The sequence below is a fragment of the Barbatula barbatula genome (assembly GCF_947034865.1).
Source record: "Barbatula barbatula genome assembly, chromosome: 13".
NCBI classification, from domain to species: Eukaryota; Metazoa; Chordata; class Actinopteri; order Cypriniformes; family Nemacheilidae; genus Barbatula; species Barbatula barbatula.
This window is the reverse complement of record NC_136776.1, coordinates 15,433,407-15,457,568: the sequence shown is the minus strand read 5'-3', so window position 1 is coordinate 15,457,568 and position 24,162 is coordinate 15,433,407. Positions and strand designations below refer to the sequence as shown.

The window sequence follows — 24,162 nt, the reverse complement described above, 5'->3', positions numbered from 1 at the left end:
ACAGCTGAATCTTTTGCAGGGATATCTGCATGAGACATCAAAGCTACGTGTTTATGATAAGTCATGATAAGATTCATGGAAGGAGGAAACGTTTCTCCGAGTAACTTTACTGGCTCAAGGCAAATCTTCAAAGAGCAAGATAGACAGGCAGACAGACAGGGAATTTAATTATTTAGAGAGTTTATGGTGTAATAGAAGAAATACTTTTTCTGTGGCTTAATATTGTTCTCTGTCAGAACAAAGTTTTTTCCGCTTTTCATTGTTGTCCCATCTCTCTTGTTTTCCAGATGGGCATGGCAGGTAGCAATAGTCCATTCGGTCAGTATTCGGGCGGAGGGCAACAAATGGTTACGGCTGGTGTAAATGCTCAGCTACAGAATAAAGGCGCCCTGCCCAACAGTTTGCCACTTTTCCCAACTGACCATAAAGGAGCAGCGGTCACCAGCGTGCCAAACATGGTGAGTTTTCTCTTAGTGTCCCATCGCACTTTAGTTCTCAATCTCCTGAATTTGTCTAAATTACAAGACTGTTTTTCTGTAAGACCAACGTTCCTTCTCTCACCCTGTAACCCCAGCAGCAGCAGGTGCCGGTCGGAATAGTAGCAGGTCAGGGCGTGTCCGCAGGCCCCACGGCCGACCCGGAGAAGCGCAAGCTGATCCAGCAGCAGCTGGTTCTGCTGCTCCACGCCCACAAGTGCCAGAGGCGCGAGCAGGCCAACGGCGAGGTGAGAGCTTGCTCGCTGCCCCACTGCAGGACCATGAAGAATGTCCTCAACCACATGACACACTGCCAGGCCGGCAAATCCTGCCAAGGTGAGTCCATACCGCCAAAATGAATCCTAGGGCTGATGGATAACTTTTTACATGTCGATTCGACACACGCACAGAGGGAATTTCCATAGTCTTTAATATAACAGCCCATTTATAGAGAAAATCTTGGCCTTTTTGGTATAATGCAATATTAAAGCGTTGGCAAAGGGGAGACGACGGCTTGCGGCAGACTGATTCAACCCGGCTGCTTTACTCTTAGCGCTATAGTTGTTGTTGGACCCGGAGCAAAGGGCTTCGTTTCAACTCAAACACAAGTGCGGTGCCCAATGTGACACCCCTATCTTTTATTCTCTTTCCTGTAGCTCAGTGGTAAGAGCATTCCAGGGATTGCAGATACCCATGTATAAATGTATAGGATAATGCAATGTAAGTCGCTTTGGATAAAAGCGTCTGCCAAATGCGTAAATGTAATTTCTCACACTCCTGCGGAAAGCAATGAAACCCAGACATCTATGAAGTCTAGAAATCATTCTTTAAGATCATCAGAGCTGGAGAGAGCATCTTGGAAACGGAAGAAGCCTTTGCAGAACTTGCTGTCTTGAACTGGATATTTCGGATTTAATTTTTAACTCCGTGACTAGAACAGGTGCGACATGACTAAGCAGTTTGATGCAGATGCCTTGTTCACGTTCCCATTCTGACATGCATGAACATGCTACAACTGTTTTATTTACATTATCAGGATGATACCGCTGTGTTCAGACACCTTCCTGGTCACATTGCTTATACTGTTTATTTAGTATTAAATATACAGTTGCTGGGAATATAGTTTGGGCGAATTTCATTTTTATTCTTGCGTATATATACAACCATATTTACTTTTCGTCAATGCACATTTTTTCATAATAACAAAGTTTATTTTCAGAAGACAAATTATTGAACATTACAATTTGACATTCCCAAAATGTCCCTAAATGCAGTTCTCTAAGCTTCATTTAATTACAGGATCTTCTCTCACCTGGACAACTCAACTAAATTAAAGAACTCTGTGACTGAAAGGAAGTAGAAATAATAAATATAACTAAGCAAATGTCACTTAATTGACCCTTTTCTCTTTTTTACTCATCTCACAAAAGTCTAAGATTACAAGCCTACGAATAAAATAGTACTTTAACTTTATTCTTGTATGTTGCGGTTCATGAAACTAACAGAAAGCTTTACTTTCTGAAATGTAAAATACATTTTATCTTTATCTTGGGTCTGAAAAATTAAAAGTGGGTTGGTTCATTTTAGCTGGAACTTCAATAAAAAGTAAAATAATCTAATAAATTAATTCAATTCTAAAGATGAATATGTATTACCACATTTCTTGTGTTAGTAAAGAACTGTATTAGAATCACATGTATAGGTTGATGAATTTATTTTATATAGTTTTGATTCTAAAAACAAGTTATGTAGAATATCATATATAGATATCATTTTACCTAAGTGAAATAACCATAGTATTTACGTAAGATAAGGTTGAATGGAATTGACATTTGTTTAAACTGAGTGAACGACTTCTACATGAGTTTAGCATGTGTCAGAGATAAGCATCACTGTTAGCATACATACCCCAAGTAGACATAGCAACAAGAGATGAACTACAGTGCACCTTTTTGATTGTACAGTACGTGATGCATGTCAGCAGACCCCCATGCAAGTATAAATGAGCCGTGAAAGACAGGCTGTTCGCACACATATTACATGCTTAATTGCGGCTTTGAGTGTACTGACGGCAGTGATGTTATTGGCTGCGTCGCGGGCTTCAGAAAATCGGCAAGATGTGAGACTGACCAGCCGGTCGCCGCTCCCGGCCGATCATACGAAAAATCATCCGATTCCGTTGTCTGACCGGTCAATTGGTGCACCTCTATGTACTATTATTTTGATAATTAATTAGTTGGATGATTATTTAATCGGTTAATCGGAGGAAGTGTTTAATAAGATCTTTGGTTTATAACTAAATTAAAGATGTGAAAAGTAAACACAACTGAACTCGTTAGCCTTCTCTAGGGATGGGCCGGTATGAGATTTTGACGGTGTGATAATCTTGCACAAATCTATCACGGTTTCACGGTATTACTATAACATCTCTTAAATGTGTTATTTTTTAAATAAAAACAACTTTTCCACTGAACATAATACATTTTATTTTGAAGAAACCTATGCAACACTTTGGAACAGTAAATATGTCAGGTAAAATAATTTAAATGAATATGTGAGTTCTTCTAAATTAAATGTGTCATCACAATAATGCTCTGAAATCATTTATTGTTATTTCAGTGTTGATGCGCACACACACATATAGCTATAAACAGACAGTAGGAGAGTGCGAGATTGCTAGTGTGTTGCATACACACAAACGGGCTCTTTCTGTACATTACCAGCAGTTTGCGTTTTTAAATTTGGTTATTGTTAACAGATGTAACGTTACACAAATTACGGGAGCCTTAAAAGTAAAAACGTGAACGGGATATCAGCTAAATTGATTTATTAGACTCGTCTGCGCTCTGTGAAGTAACGTGAGGGAGGAAACTAGTTCATGTTCGGCTAGTTGATTAGCCATGTTATGTGTGTAACCGCTAACCGGTCCCACTCGCGCGGGCTTCTATGACGGCATTACAATGCCGAATAGGAGACGGGCGCTCTAACGAGGAGGCTAAAGACCGCAGTCGCATCTCTCTCGGTCGGGGAGTGAGGTTTTACACACTGCACAGCTCTTCACTAGCTGGCCTCCGTTACATTTGCTTGCGGTAGAAAGCAGAATAGTATTTATTTTAACAGTGCTAAACATGCAAACTCTCTTAGATGGTTGCAAATGTTTATTTAAAGACAGCATTGCCTTGAATTTAGCGAAGAGTGATGGGTGGTGCTCCCGTGGATGGGCTATCATATTTGACGTATTGCCTCCCCGAGCAGCCACTCTTTTAAAAAAAAATTTACAAGTTGGATGTCCTTCCTCCTCCAAGCCGCTGCCGTCTGAACTTTTTCGGTACCCAAAAAAATTCCCACACGGCAGACTTTGTCTTTTTTGACGGGGGAAAAGTTCCAAAGATTCACCTCCTTCGGCCATCCTCCATACACGTGACTCACTCCCTCTGACTGCAGTCTGCGTGTACCAACCGGAGAGGGATGGGTCATGTGACTCGTTACGTTCGCACACAACCTTAGGGATTCCTGTAACTTACTTTTCGTCTATGAGGACGAGAAAAAACTGTGCATACTGCAGAGACAGTATAGCGGACATTTTTTTGTGGTTTTGAAACCGCGGGAATATTAAACTGCGGTAAACAGTGAAACGGTTATCGGCCCATGCCTAGCCTTCTCCCAAAATGTTGTGGATGTCCCCTTAATTACTACACCAAGGCTTATGAGTTGTTTCAGGTGTGTCATATTAGAAGCAGTAGTCAGTAGACTCTCCCAAACATGGCCAGGGAAATCTATTTTTTTTGTTGCATGAAAAGTGAGATATTTGTCATTCAAATGTAGCGAAGTACAGTAAAAAGTATCCAGAAAAAAGTATACTTAAGTATAGTACAGATCAAAAAGTGTCCTTGGGTACAGTACTCAAGTACATGTACTTTATTTCTTCCCACCTCTGAACTAAATATTCCCCCAAATAAAAGTTTTTAGCCACAAATTGAAGAGATGCATGCAATACACGCCTTGCTTTAAAACTGCGCACCACGCTCTGCACAGAGAGACACGTCTGACTTTAAAACTGGGCACCTCGCGCTGCACAGAGAGACACGTCTGACTTTAAAACTGGGCACCTCGCTCTGCACAGACTTTAAAACTGGGCACCTCGCGCTGCACAGAGAGACACGTCTGACTTTAAAACTGGGCACCTCGCGCTGCACAGAGAGACACGTCTGACTTTAAAACTGGGCACCTCGCTCTGCACAGAGAGACACATCTGACTTTAAAACTGGGCACCTCGCTCTGCACAGAGAGACACGTCTGACTTTAAAACTGGGCACCTCGCGCTGCACAGAGAGACACGTCTGACTTTAAAACTGGGCACCTCGCTCTGCACAGACTTTAAAACTGGGCACCTCGCGCTGCACAGAGAGACACGTCTGACTTTAAAACTGGGCACCTCGCGCTGCACAGAGAGACACGTCTGACTTTAAAACTGGGCACCTCGCTCTGCACAGAGAGACACGTCTGACTTTAAAACTGGGCACCTCGCTCTGCACAGAGAGACACGTCTGACTTTAAAACTGGGCACCTCGCTCTGCACAGAGAGACACGTCTGACTTTAAAACTGGGCACCTCGCTCTGCACAGAGAGACACGTCTGACTTTAAAACTGGGCACCTCGCGCTGCACAGAGAGACACGTCTGACTTTAAAACTGGGCACCTCGCGCTGCACAGAGAGACACGTCTGACTTTAAAACTGGGCACCTGACTTTAAAACTGGGCACCTCGCGCTGCACAGAGAGACACGTCTGACTTTAAAACTGGGCACCTCGCTCTGCACAGAGAGACACGTCTGACTTTAAAACTGGGCACCTCGCTCTGCACAGAGAGACACGTCTGACTTTAAAACTGGGCACCTCGCGCTGCACAGAGAGACACGTCTGACTTTAAAACTGGGCACCTCGCGCTGCACAGAGAGACACGTCTGACTTTAAAACTGGGCACCTGACTTTAAAACTGGGCACCTCGCGCTGCACAGAAAGACACGTCTGACTTTAAAACTGGGCACCTCGCTCTGCACAGAGAGACACGTCTGACTTTAAAACTGGGCACCTCGCTCTGCACAGAGAGACACGTCTGACTTTAAAACTGGGCACCTCGCTCTGCACAGAGAGACACGTCTGACTTAAAAACTGGGCACCTCGCGCTGCACAGAGAGACACGTCTGACTTTAAAACTGGGCACCTCGCTCTGCACAGAGAGACACGTCTGACTTTAAAACTGGGCACCTCGTGCTGCACAGAGAGACACGTCTGACTTTAAAACTGGGCACCTCGCTCTGCACAGAGAGACACGTCTGACTTTAAAACTGGGCACCTCGCGCTGCACAGAGAGACACGTCTGACTTTAAAACTGGGCACCTCGCGCTGCACAGAGAGACACGTCTGAATTTAAAACTGGGCACCTCGCTCTGCACAGAGAGACACGTCTGACTTTAAAACTGGGCACCTGACTTTAAAACTGGGCACCTCGCTCTGCACAGAGAGACACGTCTGACTTTAAAACTGGGCACCTCGCGCTGCACAGAGAGACACGTCTGACTTTAAAACTGGGCACCTCGTGCTGCACAGAGAGACACGTCTGACTTTAAAACTGGGCACCTCGCGCTGCACAGAGAGACACGTCTGACTTTAAAACTGGGCACCTCGCTCTGCACAGAGAGACACGTCTGACTTTAAAACTGGGCACCTCGTGCTGCACAGAGAGACACGTCTGACTTCAAAACTGGGCACCTCACGCTGCACAGAGAGACACGTCTGACTTCAAAACTGGGCACCTCGCGCTGCACAGAGAGACACGTCTGACTTTAAAACTGGGCACCTGACTTTAAAACTGGGCACCTCGCGCTGCACAGAGAGACACGTCTGACTTTAAAACTGGGCACCTCGCTCTGCACAGAGAGACACGTCTGACTTTAAAACTGGGCACCTCGCGCTGCACAGAGAGACACGTCTGACTTTAAAACTGGGCACCTCGCTCTGCACGGAGAGACACGTCTGACTTTAAAACTGGGCACCTCGCTCTGCACAGAGAGACACGTCTGACTTTAAAACTGGGCACCTCGCTCTGCACAGAGAGACACGTCTGACTTTAAAACTGGGCACCTCGCGCTGCACAGAGAGACACGTCTGACTTTAAAACTGGGCACCTCGCTCTGCACAGAGAGACACGTCTGACTTTAAAACTGGGCACCTCGCGCTGCACAGAGAGACACGTCTGACTTTAAAACTGGGCACCTCGCTCTGCACGGAGAGACACGTCTGACTTTAAAACTGGGCACCTCGCTCTGCACAGAGAGACACGTCTGACTTTAAAACTGGGCACCTCGCGCTGCACAGAGAGACACGTCTGACTTTAAAACTGGGCACCTCGCGCTGCACAGAGAGACACGTCTGACTTTAAAACTGGGCACCTCGCTCTGCACAGAGAGACACGTCTGACTTTAAAACTGGGCACCTCGCGCTGCACAGAGAGACACGTCTGACTTTAAAACTGGGCACCTCGCTCTGCACAGAGAGACACGTCTGACTTTAAAACTGGGCACCTCGCTCTGCACAGAGAGACACGTCTGACTTTAAAACTGGGCACCTCGCTCTGCACAGAGAGACACGTCTGACTTTAAAACTGGGCACCTCGCTCTGCACAGAGAGACACGTCTGACTTTAAAACTGGGCACCTGACTTTAAAACTGGGCACCTCGCTCTGCACAGAGAGACACGTCTGACTTTAAAACTGGGCACCTCGCGCTGCACAGAGAGACACGTCTGACTTTAAAACTGGGCACCTCGCGCTGCACAGAGAGACACGTCTGACTTTAAAACTGGGCACCTCGCGCTGCACAGAGAGACACGTCTGACTTTAAAACTGGGCACCTCGCGCTGCACAGAGAGACACGTCTGACTTTAAAACTGGGCACCTCGCTCTGCACAGAGAGACACGTCTGACTTTAAAACTGGGCACCTCGTGCTGCACAGAGAGACACGTCTGACTTCAAAACTGGGCACCTCGCTCTGCACAGAGAGACACGTCTGACTTTAAAACTGGGCACCTCGTGCTGCACAGAGAGACACGTCTGACTTCAAAACTGGGCACCTCGCGCTGCACAGAGAGACACGTCTGACTTTAAAACTGGGCACCTCGCTCTGCACAGAGAGACACGTCTGACTTTAAAACTGGGCACCTCGCTCTGCACAGAGAGACACGTCTGACTTTAAAACTGGGCACCTCGTGCTGCACAGAGAGACACGTCTGACTTCAAAACTGGGCACCTCGCTCTGCACAGAGAGACACGTCTGACTTTAAAACTGGGCACCTCGCGCTGCACAGAGAGACACGTCTGACGCACAGAGAGACACGTCTGACTTTAAAACTGGGCACCTCGCGCTGCACAGAGAGACACGTCTGACTTTAAAACTGGGCACCTCGTGCTGCACAGAGAGACACGTCTGACTTTAAAACTGGGCACCTCGCTCTGCACAGAGAGACACGTCTGACTTTAAAACTGGGCACCTCGCGCTGCACAGAGAGACACGTCTGACTTTAAAACTGGGCACCTCGCTCTGCACAGAGAGACACGTCTGACTTTAAAACTGGGCACCTCGCGCTGCACAGAGAGACACGTCTGACTTTAAAACTGGGCACCTCGCGCTGCACAGAGAGACACGTCTGACTTTAAAACTGGGCACCTCGCGCTGCACAGAGAGACACGTCTGACTTTAAAACTGGGCACCTCGCGCTGCACAGAGAGACACGTCTGACTTTAAAACTGGGCACCTCGCTCTGCACAGAGAGACACGTCTGACTTTAAAACTGGGCACCTCGTGCTGCACAGAGAGACACGTCTGACTTCAAAACTGGGCACCTCGCTCTGCACAGAGAGACACGTCTGACTTCAAAACTGGGCACCTTGCGCTGCACAGAGAGACACGTCTGACTTTAAAACTGGGCACCTGACTTTAAAACTGGGCACCTCGCGCTGCACAGAGAGACACGTCTGACTTTAAAACTGGGCACCTCGCTCTGCACAGAGAGACACGTCTGACTTTAAAACTGGGCACCTGACTTTAAAACTGGGCACCTCGCGCTGCACAGAGAGACACGTCTGACTTTAAAACTGGGCACCTCGCTCTGCACAGAGAGACACGTCTGACTTTAAAACTGGGCACCTCGCTCTGCACAGAGAGACACGTCTGACTTTAAAACTGGGCACCTCGCGCTGCACAGAGAGACACGTCTGACTTTAAAACTGGGCACCTCGCTCTGCACAGAGAGACACGTCTGACTTTAAAACTGGGCACCTCGCGCTGCACAGAGAGACACGTCTGACTTTAAAACTGGGCACCTCGCTCTGCACGGAGAGACACGTCTGACTTTAAAACTGGGCACCTCGCTCTGCACAGAGAGACACGTCTGACTTTAAAACTGGGCACCTCGCTCTGCACAGAGAGACACGTCTGACTTTAAAACTGGGCACCTCGCGCTGCACAGAGAGACACGTCTGACTTTAAAACTGGGCACCTCGCTCTGCACAGAGAGACACGTCTGACTTTAAAACTGGGCACCTCGCGCTGCACAGAGAGACACGTCTGACTTTAAAACTGGGCACCTCGCTCTGCACGGAGAGACACGTCTGACTTTAAAACTGGGCACCTCGCTCTGCACAGAGAGACACGTCTGACTTTAAAACTGGGCACCTCGCGCTGCACAGAGAGACACGTCTGACTTTAAAACTGGGCACCTCGCGCTGCACAGAGAGACACGTCTGACTTTAAAACTGGGCACCTCGCTCTGCACAGAGAGACACGTCTGACTTTAAAACTGGGCACCTCGCGCTGCACAGAGAGACACGTCTGACTTTAAAACTGGGCACCTCGCTCTTGCACCAAAAGAAAGTGTGTTGAAATGGGATTACTTGCACAATTGTGTAAATGTACTTTCCTTGATTTTACTTAATTTAGATTAATAGGGTTTCTTCTTTTCTCTTCAGTGGCTCACTGTGCTTCATCGAGGCAGATCATCTCTCACTGGAAGAACTGCACGAGGCATGACTGTCCCGTCTGCCTCCCGCTGAAGAACGCCAGTGACAGGCGCAACCAGCAACGTGAGTCTTTGTCCTTCATTAGACCCTCACTCATTTGGTCTGATAAGAGCTATTATTGCATCAAAACACTATTGTGAGCGTTGGTTTGGGTGAAAAGCCACAATGTAGTTGGTTGCTTGTTTTGGGAGTAACGTAATAACGTGAGGAATTTCAGGTATTTAATCATTAGCCTTTTGCAAACACGTGTGTCCAGTCGAAAAAACGAAGATATATATTTTTTTATTTTGATGAGACTTTATATATCTCAGTATTTTTTCGATTATAAAAAAAGGTTTGGTAATTATTTGTTTTCCAAACCTTTCCCGTATTACAGAAACTATACCTGTGTCTAGGGCTGTGACGTTTGCTGTGACAAATATAATATAAGTGAAATAAAAATTGCTTTTTGTAGCCTTTCAGTCGTGGTTGGCTTTATTTAAAATATTCTACATTGACACTGAAATGATTGGCATAGGTTTCCGTTGGTGCGTTCAAGCACGGGCCTGCACGGCAAAACCCAGGTTATTCTGTGGGTTGTGCAATGGATTTTGTATTGCAATGAAATGAACGAATGCATAAAATCAAAACTGGCTATGACCCGCTTGCTTGGTGTCGGATCACGCACAGGTTTTGCCGTGGTTGCATAGAGACATCTATTCATTAGCGCTCCTGTGCACATCTTCTGAACGCGCATTTAGTGCAGCTGTACACATCTTAATCTGGACAATGGGACTGTAAGGGTTAATACGTGATTTAATACGCGAGTTGTTACTGCAACAAGAGCTTTTAAATTTAATATTTAAATTGTGTATGTTTATGTAAATGTTTTATATGCTGTACTGTACCGTTTCACTGATGGATTTGCGGATTAATCATTTATTTCAGATATCATATTTCAAAAAGTATTTAAATAAGGTCTATATCTCTCTTACACTCGTCATGTGGTTGCTATATAACTTGTATTCAGTAATTTCATATCCTCGGCACAATTGTTTTGGTAATGTCTACAATTCAGTATGTCGCCCAGTCTTTTCTTTGGTTGTGTATAATTTCCAATTTTTTTGCGGTTTGTCCATTTTGTCGTGTTTTATTTGGGGTTGAAGTTGGAAAGTTTTGGCATAATGTGGATTGGCTGTGAGGAAAGGCAATGTCATAGTTCATTAGTTCTAAAATGTTCACAGCTCTGTATATTTGTCTAGCGGAGTTGTACATCAGAGGGGGAGGAAGATAATCGGACCCGTGCCGCCCAGTTGGCTGGCTGAGCGGTGACTCATTAAAATCTCACACTGTTACAGCTCCAGCAAACCTGCAAACTGCCTTCATTTTTCCCCCTTTCGCTCGCTTTCTCTCTCTCTTTACCACTGCCAAGCGTCTCTCATCGCAACTCTGAAAGTGCGAGGCAGCTAAAGTGTTTGTTTTTGCGCTGGAGAGTCGCCACAGCTATATTTCTTCCCATGCAAATGGCGTTCTCCTCTGTACTTAGCCCATTCTTTCAAGTCCATGTTGTTGTGATAAATTTATTTTTCTCTTTTGGAAGGCTGTTTTGACAGGTTTTGAAATGTTTGGCCTATCCACATTTGAGTTGTGTTACTCTGTTATAATAGACAGATTGTGTGAAATGTTTCCTCTTTGTTTAAGCAGAATCAGACCTTAAGTGTCATGCATGTAATACGTTTGAAGTTTGCAGATGTGTTCTTGGAACGGTTATAACACAATACACAGTCAAATCGAATTCAGTTGTGCCTTTTCTGGCTGTGGTTAATTGTCCATATGATGAATGCTTGAACACAATATCAGATTTGTACTTTGTGATTATCCAAAACATTTCACATACCAATATCAATACCTGTGAAAAATACAGTTTTACAGATACACAGAGAATGTTACCGTTGTGGCTCTTAAAGCAAATTGTTAATTTATAACATCTCATAACAATAATTGCTTTCATGAATTACAGCTATGCTGAGTTCGCCCAACTCTGGTCTGCAGACCTCCATCGGGTCAGTCGGCACGGGCCAGCAGACGGCGCCCGCTCTAAACAGCTCTACAACCATAGACCCCAGCTCCATGCAGCGGGCGTACGCCGCCCTCGGCCTCCCCTATAGCAGCCAAACCCCCACGCAAGCCACGTCTCCCGCACAGACGCAGGGTGCCGGGCAGCCGACAACGCCCCAGATGAGACCACTCAATGCACTCGGTAAACCTGTCTGGCTGCTTGACTATTGACATATTTTAGGAATTTCTGGCATTTTATGTGGTTTGTTTTATGCAAATGTATAGTCACATGAAAGCAACTTCAGAAATCTTACAGTATATTTACTTATTTTATTCATAATTTATTGATGCAAAAGCATTATTAATCCTTCAGTAGTGGTTTTCATGCACTTGCAATACAACGTGTTTTATTTTCTATTTATTCCGAGCTTGAGTTTAGTTTTTGCTCTTTCCAGGTGGTAGTCAAATGAACCTAAGCGGAAGTGCAATCGGTGTGCCGACCTCAGACCAGGCCAAGCTGCTCTCGGACGGCACCATGTCGTCCACCCTCAACGCTAACAAGTACGCCAGACACGCACTCCTTGATTTTCATTGTCTGAGATGTATTTTGTTCAGCTGTTTTTTGACCAAGTTTGTTTCCTGTCCCACAGTCAGCTGATGTCAGACAGCCCTGCTTTGGGCAATATGAGTAATCTGCCCACGGCAGCACCGCTGTCAGCCACCAGCGTGAGGAAGGCCTGGCACGAGCACGTCACCCAGGACCTCCGGAATCACCTTGTACACAAACTGTTAGTAAAAAACTCCTCACCAACTCAAAGTTTGTCTCTATTATACTGAAACAAAGAGACTAAGGAAAACATGTTCTGCTCTCTGTGTGTTTGTTTAGGGTGCAGGCCATTTTCCCCACACCGGACCCCGCTGCTCTAAAGGACCGCCGAATGGAAAATTTAGTAGCGTATGCAAGAAAAGTGGAAGGGGATATGTACGAGTCCGCTAACAGCAGGGTGAGCACAAATAGCTTAAAACGCTCTGTCTTAGCGATTAATATTTTTACTTGCTGTGTAAAACACTAGTCAGATCATTTAAAGTTTGATACATTTATGTTTAATACACTGTACTATTCAAGATGTTTGGTAGCTTTGTGAGTCATAGATTAAACTCATTTTACCGCTTGTGTTGTATAGGACGAGTACTATCACTTCCTGGCTGAGAAGATCTATAAGATACAGAAAGAGCTGGAGGAAAAGAGAAGGTCACGATTACAGAGGCAGATTATTAACCAAACGCCCATGACGGCAGCGGGGCAACAGCCACAGGCCCTCAACCAGCCTAATGTCATGGGACCTCGGCCACAGAGTGAGTTACTCATAAACACGCTTATACACCTTAAACACAGTTAAAATAAATAAGGTCCACAAAATATGACTCGACTCATTTGACCATTGTCTACTCTTCTTCATCTCTTCAGATGGACCTGTGCCTATGCCCAATGTGCCAAATCAGATCATGAATCGCATGCCGGTGTCACAAGGTACAACTAAGGAATATGCTTCTGCTATACATCATATACAGCAGGTGGAAATTATGAGATCACTCTAGTTTTGTCTTTAATCAGCGTTTCTAGAAGTATTGTGGCAATTCCAGTCCAATGTCATCCGACAGCAATGTAAAATACTGATAGCATGCAAAGAAGAAAATCTGAATTATTCTATAATATTCATTGAACTAATCCTAAAACACACGTAAAACGTTAGTATTGTGTTGTTTAAACATGAATAGGAGCTTCTTTACTTTGCAGTATTTATAGTAACAAAGAGCATTGCGTCTATTTTGTTCTTTGACCAGTTTGCCTTTAAATTTTCTGCGAACGTTTTTATTTGCCCTTGGAGGAATGTCGTCAGTAGTTCACAGAATAATACCAAAAAGATCATTTCACTTTATGAGGTGTTTTATACAGGGATGAATCCATTCAATGCAATGCCCAGTGTGCCGATGTCTCAGGCTCCCATGGCCACCCGTGCTGCTTCTCCAAAAAACCATCCACAACAGATTAACATGAACCCAACGGTTGGTCTAGAATCCCCTCACCTTGTTGTTTCTCCACCCCTTTCCCTTTTTGGTCTTAAGATGTTGGACACATCTAACCATACATATCTCACTCCTCTGCAGATGAATATGTCACCCACACGAATGCCCCAGACACAAGGCATGCTGGGAACTCACAGCGGGAACATGGTGGCGCCGTCCAATCAGACGCAGTTCATGGCTCAAACGCAGTTTCCCGCCAACACCAATGGAAAGAACGGCAACATGGGCCAGCCTAACACACAGCCGGCTGTTTCACAGGTAAGGGCTTGCACACATCATCTGTAGCGTGAGCTCACTTGGCATGACGATGTCCCCTCTAAACCTGTTTTGTTCCCTGCTTGTGTGCGCGTCTCCTGTCCCAACAGCAGCAGAACGCTAACCTACCCCTGAATGCACTTGGCCCTTTGGGCCCCCAGCTAGGCTGCCCCGCTCCCCCTCAGGCTCCACTCCGCGCCACACCGCCCCCCAACACCACCGTCAGCACCACTAACCTGCCAGCAGCACTGCAGCCCAATCAGGCCTCCACACCCACTCCCGCTCAGGGCACACCGCCTCACACGCAGCCCCAGACGGAGCTGCCTTTAGCCGCCCAGCAGCATCCTGGAACACCGGTGAGACCCTGCAACTCCATCTGTGCCTTCCTCCAGCTCTCTCTTAAAACACTGTTGCTGTGGATCTTAAAAAAGAGCTTGTCTGCATAGGCTGCTTTGTCCAGCAAAATTTACCAAAAAATCTAAAGTCTGTCATTTTTTTATTCTGTTCAAAACCTGTATATGACTTTCAACTGTGGAACGCAAAAGAAGATATTTTGAGAAATAACTGTGGTTTTGTGCCCATACAGTGGGGCTCAATGTTCTTCTTTTGTACTGTATATATATGTGTATATATACAGTGGGCAGTGGACGGCACCGGAGTTAAATATATGAGTGTCACAGCAAATGGTCTGAATACTTAGGACTCTACGTTTTTTTCAGATTTATTAAAAAAGAAAACAATTCTGTGTTTTTCTGTCAATATGGGGTGCTGTGTGTACATTAATGAGAAAAGAAATGAACTTAAATGATTTTAGCAAATGGTTGCAATATAATAAAGTGTGAAAAATGTAATGGGGTTTGAATACTTTCCGTACCCACTGTGTATATATATATATATATTATAATTGTGTTACATTTGAATCTGTATTTGCCAAATGCAATAAAATTGCATACCATTATTTCTCTTAGAGCGGTGATAACCGTGTACCCACCCCAGCATCAGCAGTCAGCACCGACCTGCACTCCCAGCATCCCGTGCCTGACGTGCCTTCCAGCGAAATGAAAACAGGGGAGCAGGATTACAACACAGGCATCAAAACGGAGCCCAGGATGGAGGTGACCATCACCTGCATCATCACCTTAAAACCTGTTCCTACAGAGTGTGTGTTTACATGTTTAACTAAACTCGTCGCAATTGTTCTTCCTATAGACTGAGGATGACACAGGCTCTATTTCGGTCAAGAAAGATGACCAAGAGGGGTCCGAGGCAAAGCAGGAGCCGATAGAGAGAGATGATAAGAAGACTGATATTAAAGCAGAGACCAAAGAGGAAGACGAAAGCAGGACAAACGGCACAACGTCCTCTTCACCATCGCAGTCTCGAAGGAAAAGTACGAAGCAAATCTTAATATACCTCTTGTGGGTCCTACACAAGTCATTCCTATTTTCTTTTTTTATATTTACACTGTCGCTCTGTCTTCACCAGTCTTTAAGCCTGAAGAGCTGCGGCAGGCATTGATGCCCACCCTTGAGTCTCTATACAGACAGGATCCAGAGTCTTTGCCATTCCGGCAGCCTGTGGACCCCATTCTTCTTGGCATCCCGGTGAGTCCATCACAATGACCTTTATGCATGACGAATCAAAGCCACACAATGGGTCGCATTGTGGAAAAGCGACGTCAATTTCTTACATCTTGTGGGATTCATCTGCTATTTTTGTCTCGCATTCAGGACTACTTTGATATCGTGAAGAACCCTATGGACCTGTCGACTATCAAACGAAAGCTGGACACGGGTCAGTTCCAGGAGCCCTGGCAGTACGTGGACGACGTATGGCTGATGTTCAACAACGCTTGGCTGTACAACAGGAAGACATCACGCGTTTACAAATACTGCTCCAAACTGGCTGAGGTGTTCGAGCAGGAGATTGACCCTGTCATGCAGGGACTCGGTTACTGTTGCGGAAGGAAGGTAAAGATCTAGAATGAAACGCATAGAAACTTTTTGAGGTTTTAAGAATGATGACTTTAGGTACTGGCTTGTCAACTATAGTAAACTCTTGGCTAAGAATACACAAATGTAATCTTTCTGAACTCTTTTTTTCGTTTCTGCCCACAGTACGAGTTTTCTCCTCAGACGCTGTGCTGCTACGGCAAGCAACTGTGTACAATACCCCGAGACGGCACTTACTACAGCTATCAGAACAGGTAGGAGATACACTTCAAAATGTACATAGTCATATTGATGTTGTAGACAGATTTAGGAAACGTTTAAATGGACGTGCTCTAAATCATGCAGTATGGTTTTAGTCATGTGGCTTGGTAACTGACAGGTCACACATTGGCACTAACTTTCCATGTAGTCTTGTGTACTTGCGCAAGTATCCATTTACGCTAAACAACGCCTTTTCTTCACGGTTACTCCGCTTGAAGTCTCTAGCCAGTTGTAATTCATTGGCAGTTGAAATATTCTGGCACATTTATTAGTTTTTTTCCTGCGTAGTTATTGTGCATTCATAACAGGCTCCTTTGCGCCTCCTGCAGTATAGAACACGTTACTGCGGTCTGTTCACATAAGCTTGGCAAACAGACACACTTGCAATTGACTGTTGGCATTCGCTCGATTTTGTCATGTTAGCGCTTAGCCGTGTTTCTCCGTATTCTCAGAATTATAAACATCCTGCCATACCGAGACGCTTTGCCTCAGTGTATTAAAGGCCAAAAATATGAATGTATAATCAGTTCTAATCTGTAAGATTACAGTATTTCTTACGATGACGCATATGTGAGAGTTGTGTTAAAGCCCTAATGCAAGTCAGTAAGAAGAACCTTGAAGTTGTTTTGTGTGCCTGCTGTGCGTATCTGTCTAGCTCGAGTGATTCACGACTCTTGTCTTTGTGTCTGCACAGGTATCATTTCTGCGAGAAGTGCTTCAATGAGATTCAGGGAGATAGCGTGACGCTGGGAGACGATCCTGCTCAGCCGCAGACGTAAGTAATCGTTTATATTTACCACTTAAAAGGAAGCTTGGTTACAGAGATTTTATATACGGCTGTCGATGGACTGAGTTTAAATACATTTTTTCTGTCATATTTTCTTACAATTGATGCCTTTTTTTACATTGGATTTTTATTTCGTGCAGTATGATTTCTAAAGACCACTTTGAAAGGAAGAAGAACGACACGTTAGATCCTGAGCCGTAAGTAAAAAAAATTCCTGGATGTGACCATCATTTCCCAGAATTCCATCACTGCTGACGCCCTATCAAGTAGCACATTCTTAAAGTAGGGCCATGTTACCTCATACAGTTGTCCGCTTATAACTCTACACACCACATGGCTTTTGCTCAGTAGCGCCCCCTGCTTTTGGTGGCATTTAGACACGACCACCACAGAAATGAATAACAAAACAAAAGTTTCAGTGTCACGTCAACGTGAAGTAACACAGGATGTAGTAAAAATCAGAGACCCTTCCATTGAAATCCAATTACAATCACAGGAGATGCATTTGAGAGTCTACCTACGATCTCTAACCTAACCTGACCACTTATGATCACTCAAGACAGACCGATCAACATGATTTTATTCTGCAAATTCGGATTGAATATGAAATGGCTATAAATCCACACCTCCCACCATGGCGTACTTGCATTGGCCTACTTGCAAGGGCGAAGGTACTGGAGGAAGAAAGACTGAATGATGCATTTCATCCAAACTACCTCCACTTGCAGATAGTGACAACATTCAGACACTTGCTAAAATAATGATGTTGCCAGGAAACACCTGAGGATTTGGTCTAAAGTCCTTTCATAATTTCTCCTCCTAGGTTTGTTGAATGTAAAGATTGTGGGCGGAAGATGCATCAGATATGTGTCCTGCATTATGAAGTAATCTGGCCTTCTGGGTAAGAAAAACCGGTGCTTTGACATCTATTGTGGACATGATTTCAGGACATCAGAACTAATGAATCATTGCGTTTGCAGTTTCATCTGTGAAAATTGTTTAAAAAAGAGTGGGAAGTCAAGAAAAGAGAACAAATTTTCTGCAAAAAGTAAGTCAATATGAGGACAGATCAATATGATCTTCAAATACCTTCAGATCCACATCATGTTGAAATCTATGCTAAATTTTCTCTTCTATTAATTCCAGGGTTGCAGACGACGAGGTTGGGCATGTACATAGAGGATCGGGTGAACAAGTACTTGAAAAGGCAGAATCATCCGGAAGCCGGAGAAGTGTTTGTGCGAGTAGTAGCCAGTTCGGACAAAACGGTGGAGGTCAAACCTGGCATGAAGGCCAGGTAAACTGAAACTTCATCCAATTAATCATCAGATAATCTAACTATACAGCATCATGGTCTTTGTGTGACTGTTCTAGGGATGGTTTTGAATAAAGAAACATACGCTGTTGAAATTTGACAAACCAATATTGAAATGTGAACCTTTGTTCAACAAATCGACTTCAACACTTTTTCATAAATCAAATTATTGACGTTTATGGTGTTGTGCTAATGTGTGGTCACTAAAACGGGTGAAAACAGGGATTAATCTTTTGGTCTATTTCAGGTTTGTCGACACAGGAGAGATGCCTGAGAGCTTCCCCTACAGAACCAAAGCACTTTTTGCATTTGAGGAGATTGACGGAGTGGACGTGTGTTTCTTCGGCATGCACGTGCAAGAGTACGGATCTGAATGCTCTTTCCCCAACACCAGGTAAACACATAAATAATGAGAAACAGATGATCCAGCTAATACTAGTTGTTTCCAGTATGCAATGGGGTTGAAGTCTTTGTCTCTTTTCATAGACGGGTATACGTATCGTACCTCGATAGTATTCACTTCTTCAGACCTCGCATGCTGAGAACAGCAGTCTATCATGAAATCCTCATTGGCTATTTGGAATACGTCAAGAAGCTTGGGTAAGTTACGGCATGCAATTTAGTTTGACGTTAGTTTGAAGTTCCCAAAAGTGTTAGAACAGTTGCCTTATTCACTTTGCAGTGTATTTAACTTTTCACGTTTCCACCCCAGATACGTTACGGCTCACATCTGGGCATGTCCGCCTAGTGAAGGTGATGACTATATCTTCCATTGTCACCCTGCTGATCAGAAGATCCCTAAACCCAAGCGCCTGCAGGAATGGTACCGTAAAATGCTGGACAAGGCCTATGCTGAGCGCATATTGCATGACTACAAGGTATAACAGAGACGGATTGGATGCCTTTTCAAAATTCTAATTTCCCAGTTTTACGTATTTAAGACTCCAGATGTTGTATAAATACTTGTTTGTGTTTGATAGGACATCTTCAAGCAAGCCACAGAGGACCGTTTGACGAGTGCAAACGAGCTTCCATATTTCGAGGGGGACTTTTGGCCCAATGTGCTGGAGGAGAGCATCAAGGAGCTGGAACAGGAGGAAGAGGAGAGAAAGAAAGAGGAGAACACAGCAGCATGTGAAACACCTGAGGTGAGAAACCACATTACCCATTTAAACATTAGAATGAGAATTTTTAGTTCCCGTTCTTTACATTTCTGTGGATGCTTTTTTAATCTTTGGCTTGAAGTATTGATTTATTTTGTTTTGTGAACCAACAACCTAAAACCCTGTTGACAGTTTCGTTCTTTCCAAAAGGGCACGCCAGGGGACAGTAAGAACGCGAAGAAGAAGAATAACAAGAAAACAAGTAAAAATAAGAGCAGCCTGAGCCGAGCCAATAAAAAGAAGCCTGGGATGCCGAATGTAGCTAATGACCTTTCTCAGAAACTTTATGCTGCCATGGAGAAACACAAAGAGGTCTGCTGCTATATTTTCTTTCGTTATGTGCACTGTTAATTGTTTACTTTGAGGCACAAATAAATTGACATTGTGTTTTTGAAATGCCAGCTTTGATAAACAAGACTTGCATTTAGGATTTTCCGATGAAAATCTTGACATGCCTACGTATGACTTTCTGTCCAGGGTGTTTTTATGTCTTTGACTCAAGACCCAACTCCAGCACTCCTCTTAATTCTACATAGAAAAAAAGTACTTATCAGCTTCTATTTGTTTTTTACAGGTGTTTTTTGTAATCCATCTGCACTCTGGGCCCATGGTCAACACACTACCACCCATCATTGACTCTGATCCCTTCCTTACTTGTGACTTAATGGATGGACGAGATGCCTTCCTGACGTTAGCACGAGACAAACACTGGGAGTTTAGCTCTGTGCGGCGTTGCAAGTGGAGCACCATGTGCATGCTAGTGGAATTGCACAACCAGGGACAAGACCGCTTTGTCTACACCTGCAACGAATGTAAACACCACGTTGAAACACGCTGGCACTGCACTGTCTGCGAGGTAAGAGACAGAAATAACACACTATAACAGTTGTTTATTTGTAGATTTTTAGGGTTGTTTAGTTTAGAGGACAGAACTTGTTACTAGTGGCGTAAGTTTCTTTGCACAACATGCTAAAGTTTGCTAACCATGTCTTCTCATAATGAGTTTACTCAATACTGAAAAAACAAGAATCGGCACACTTTTGTTTCAGCTCCCAAAATTATTTAAATGAACACAACGTTTCAACCTTTTTTCAACATTTTCTGATTTTAATTCAGTACTTAATTTTGATATCCTTATTTTTCCTCAGGACTTTGACTTGTGCATTAGCTGCTACAACACTAAGGGTCATGAGCACCAGATGGTAAAGTGGGGTCTGGGTCTGGACGACGACAGCAACAGCCAAAGTGGCGAGGCCTCCAAGAGTCCTCAGGAGAGCCGGCGTCTAAGCATCCAGCGCTGCATCCAGTCTCTGGTTCATGCCTGCCAGTGCCGCAATGCCAACTGCTCCCTTCCATCTTGCCAGAAGATGAAGCGAGTGGTGCAGCACACCAAGGGCTGCAAGCGCAAGACAAACGGCGGCTGTCCAGTGTGCAAGCAGCTTATTGCCCTCTGCTGCTACCACGCCAAGCACTGCCAGGAGAACAAGTGCCCTGTGCCCTTCTGCCTCAACATCAAGCACAAATTGCGGCAGCAGCAGCTGCAGCATAGACTGCAGCAGGCACAGATGATGCGAAGACGCATGGCCACTATGCAGGGGCGAGCCATGCCTCAGAGTCTGCCGTCGCCTCCTGTCTCCACAGCCCCAAGCACGCCCACCTCCCATCAGCAACCCAACACCCCCCAAACCCCACAGCCGCAATCCAATCAGCCAGCCACACCTAATGCGGGTGTCATGTCCCCTGCCTATCCCAATGCGCCCCGCAACGGGCAGCTGCCACCACAAGCCTCGCAGGGCAAACCCGGACCACAAGCTTCCCCGCTTCACCAGCAGCAGTCTCCACTTCCCCATCCTCCGCAACAATTGCCGCTGCAGCAACACCCACAACAACAGGCTCCGCCCCCAGCTGCGGTAAGAATGGCGCACCACATAGAAATGGTCGCACAGGCTCAACACAACCGCATGGCCATGAATGGCCTTCCCATAAACCATCAACAGCCACGCATGCCAGGCCCCATGCAGCCTCCTATTGTTGGGCCACGTGGGCAGCAAGTCATGCAGCCAATGCTACAAGGGCAGTGGCCCGGAGGCCCTCAAGCAGGTATGCAGGTGACTCAGCAGCCGGTTGCGCCGCAGCAGGCCGCACAGGGGCCACAACAGAACATCTCCATGCAAAGACCCATGATGCCCCAGCAAGCAGCGCAGCAACGCATGATGGTGCCCACGCAGGGCCAGCAACCTCGAGCGGCCCAGAGACCTGGAGCCATTGCCCCCAATGCCTTGCAGGATCTGCTTCGCACCCTCAAGTCACCTAGCTCACCCCAGCAGCAACAGCAGGTCCTGAACATCCTCAAATCCAATCCACAACTTATGGCTGCTTTTATCAAACAAAGGACAGCTAAATATGCCAATCAGCCACAGCAACAACAGCAGCAACCAGGCATGCATGCAGCACAGCCTGCAATGCAGGGGATGGCAACCATGCAAGGGGTTCCACGGCCTGGCATGGCCCCTCAACAGCAGCAGCCAACGCCACAGGGCGCTACGAATCAGCTCTTGAACCCTGCACATGTTAACAACCCACAGATACAGGAGCTGTATCGCCGGCGACTTTTGCAGCAGCAGCAGCAACAACAACAACAACAGCAGCAGCAGCAGGGTGCTATGCAACAGGCACACAGCCAGTTCCCGCAGACACAAGGAGCTGCAACCAATTATTCACAACTTCGGATTCAGCAACAGCAGCAGTTGGCCATGCAGGGTCAGCTGCCCTCCATGGCCCAGATGGGGCAGGCCGGGTTGGGTATGGAAGGCACACCCAATCTCCTGCATCAACGCATGCTTCAGCAGCAGCAGCAGCTTCCACAACAGCAGGGTGTGCTTAAGCCTCCCATGAGCTCACCGGCACAACAGAGTCCCATGAGCCCACAAGCTCACCTCCTTTCGGGCCAGCCGCAGGGCGCACACCTGTCAGGCCAGCCTATGGCTAACGCACTCGGCAGTCAGGTGTGCTCGCCTGCCCCCGTACAGTCACCCAGACCTTCATCCCAGCAACTGCCTCCACATTCCAGTCCTTCCCCAAAGGTTCAGCTGCAGCCATCACCACAGCATGCACCACCTCACACAGGAGCACCCCACACGGGCCTGGCGACCCCTATGCCTGGGTCATTGGAGCAGGGACACCTGGGTACGACCGAGCAGAGTGCCATGCTTCCACAGCTTAATACGTCCAATCACGGAGGGCTGCCTAGTGACTTAGGTATGGTGGGAGATACGACGGGAGACACTCTGGAGAAATTTGTGGAGCGATTGTAGCGTTTTCTGGGAGACTCCACCCACCACAGTCTCCCTGTTCCTCATTTTTGTGGCTCTGGACTTTCTCGTAATATTCTCGATTTTTGTACTGACATGTAAAGTTTGAAGAAAACAAATTCGACAAGGATAGGGAATGTTGAGGTTTCCTAAAATAAAAGACTGATATTTCTTCCTTTAAGAGGGATTGGAAAAATGTTGTTTAAAAGAAATCTAAATCGCAAAGAATATATTTTTTGTTCAGTTTAGACCTGTATGCGGTCGACGTAATGTTTTAAAGTTTTGCTTCTGTGTTTTGGGGGGCGGGTCTGGTTTCAAGCCTTTTTTTTTAAAGAAAATTTACAAAACTTCGTTATATTATTCATACCTTTTATTTTATACCTTATCTAACTTGACAACATTTTTGTGTTGGATTACTGTAAAATAATTTGTCTGGGAATTTGGATCAGGGTTTCTCTGCTTTGTCTGTCATACTTCCTGGCGATTGTATTCTAGTGTTGTACCATTTTTCCAAACATGCATTCGGAGGCATCCTCTCCATTCCTCATTGTGAAGTTTGTATGAGGAGATCTGTTTGTTTGTATTGATAGGAACTGTGCATACGCATGTATGCAGACACACACACACGCATCGTTCAATACTATACCGAACCCAAGAGGACATGTACACATTTATCTCACTGGCCGGAATTCAGAGGTTCAGTCTTGCAGATGTAGAAAATCGTTGCTTTTTGTCCTAATTTTGTCATACAGATATATAAATATAAAGAGAGCTAGAGAAAGAGATAGAGAGATTGAGGAAGAAAGGGGCCCCTAAGCTGAGCGGGAGGGAATGGGTGATTGCTGGTTGACTGCTTGTTGGAATACAGAATGAGCTTTGCTTTTGACCCCCATTCCTCTCAAACAAACTTGAACAGGGGCTCCACTTTTTCCTTTAATGTAAATCATGCAAGTTATTAAGCAAAATACTATAAATATAAGGAAGAGAATGGAATCACTGTATAAACTGGTTGAAAAAAACGTATTTCTTACTTATATACCATATTGTTAAAATAAACTGTGTGCAACAGAATCGTGTCTTCATTCTGTTATAAAATTGTATATCGTTTTATGAAATGAAAAGTTTATTGCAAAAACAAAAAAACTTAGTAAAAAATCTAAATCATGTTTTTTTATTGTGTTGTAGTTTTTATTCTATTGGCTGTTTATTTGTAGTTATGACAATCAAAACAGCCAAACTGCAGTTTGATTTGTATAAATTGGAATGCATAACATTATTTTTATATTTGTTTGTATAAACTGCTAACATTAAGCCCGCGACTCGGCGCTGCGCAGAGCGGACTTTGTATTACATTAAAGTACCGCGAGAGCGATTTATTCCCGCGGTACTATGATGTCATACGCTGATTAGCCTGCGGAGCGCACCTAAAGTTAACGTGTTT

General features: G+C 45.2%; 1 protein-coding gene across 7 annotated transcripts in view; it reads left to right on the top strand.

Moving 5' to 3' along the window:
* crebbpa (CREB binding lysine acetyltransferase a) overlaps window positions 1–23,883 on the top strand; it is a 39,547-nt gene extending 15,664 nt beyond the window's left edge. The window contains exons 3-31 of one of the 7 annotated variants that reach the window (XM_079470640.1): window positions 288–458; window positions 575–812; window positions 9,502–9,615; window positions 11,552–11,791; window positions 12,045–12,150; window positions 12,240–12,377; window positions 12,476–12,593; window positions 12,774–12,945; window positions 13,058–13,120; window positions 13,547–13,656; window positions 13,759–13,935; window positions 14,043–14,288; window positions 14,901–15,047; window positions 15,142–15,322; window positions 15,418–15,536; window positions 15,663–15,902; window positions 16,050–16,138; window positions 16,840–16,920; window positions 17,073–17,129; window positions 17,756–17,833; window positions 17,913–17,980; window positions 18,079–18,229; window positions 18,495–18,641; window positions 18,734–18,847; window positions 18,960–19,125; window positions 19,228–19,395; window positions 19,561–19,722; window positions 19,985–20,266; window positions 20,559–23,883. In XM_079470640.1, the coding sequence (XP_079326766.1) occupies window positions 288–458; window positions 575–812; window positions 9,502–9,615; window positions 11,552–11,791; window positions 12,045–12,150; window positions 12,240–12,377; window positions 12,476–12,593; window positions 12,774–12,945; window positions 13,058–13,120; window positions 13,547–13,656; window positions 13,759–13,935; window positions 14,043–14,288; window positions 14,901–15,047; window positions 15,142–15,322; window positions 15,418–15,536; window positions 15,663–15,902; window positions 16,050–16,138; window positions 16,840–16,920; window positions 17,073–17,129; window positions 17,756–17,833; window positions 17,913–17,980; window positions 18,079–18,229; window positions 18,495–18,641; window positions 18,734–18,847; window positions 18,960–19,125; window positions 19,228–19,395; window positions 19,561–19,722; window positions 19,985–20,266; window positions 20,559–22,724 (6,309 nt within the window). In that variant the 3' untranslated portion in view covers window positions 22,725–23,883. Of the gene's footprint in view, window positions 1–287; window positions 459–574; window positions 813–9,501; window positions 9,616–11,551; window positions 11,792–12,044; window positions 12,151–12,239; window positions 12,378–12,475; window positions 12,594–12,773; window positions 12,946–13,057; window positions 13,121–13,546; window positions 13,657–13,758; window positions 13,936–14,042; window positions 14,289–14,900; window positions 15,048–15,141; window positions 15,323–15,417; window positions 15,537–15,662; window positions 15,903–16,049; window positions 16,139–16,839; window positions 16,921–17,072; window positions 17,130–17,755; window positions 17,834–17,912; window positions 17,981–18,078; window positions 18,230–18,494; window positions 18,642–18,733; window positions 18,848–18,959; window positions 19,126–19,227; window positions 19,396–19,542; window positions 19,723–19,984; window positions 20,267–20,558 lie in introns of all 7 variants that reach the window. The other 6 variants (XM_079470637.1, XM_079470643.1, XM_079470641.1 and 3 more) reach the window with 6 other exon arrangements.
* Window positions 23,884–24,162: the final 279 nt, after the last annotated feature.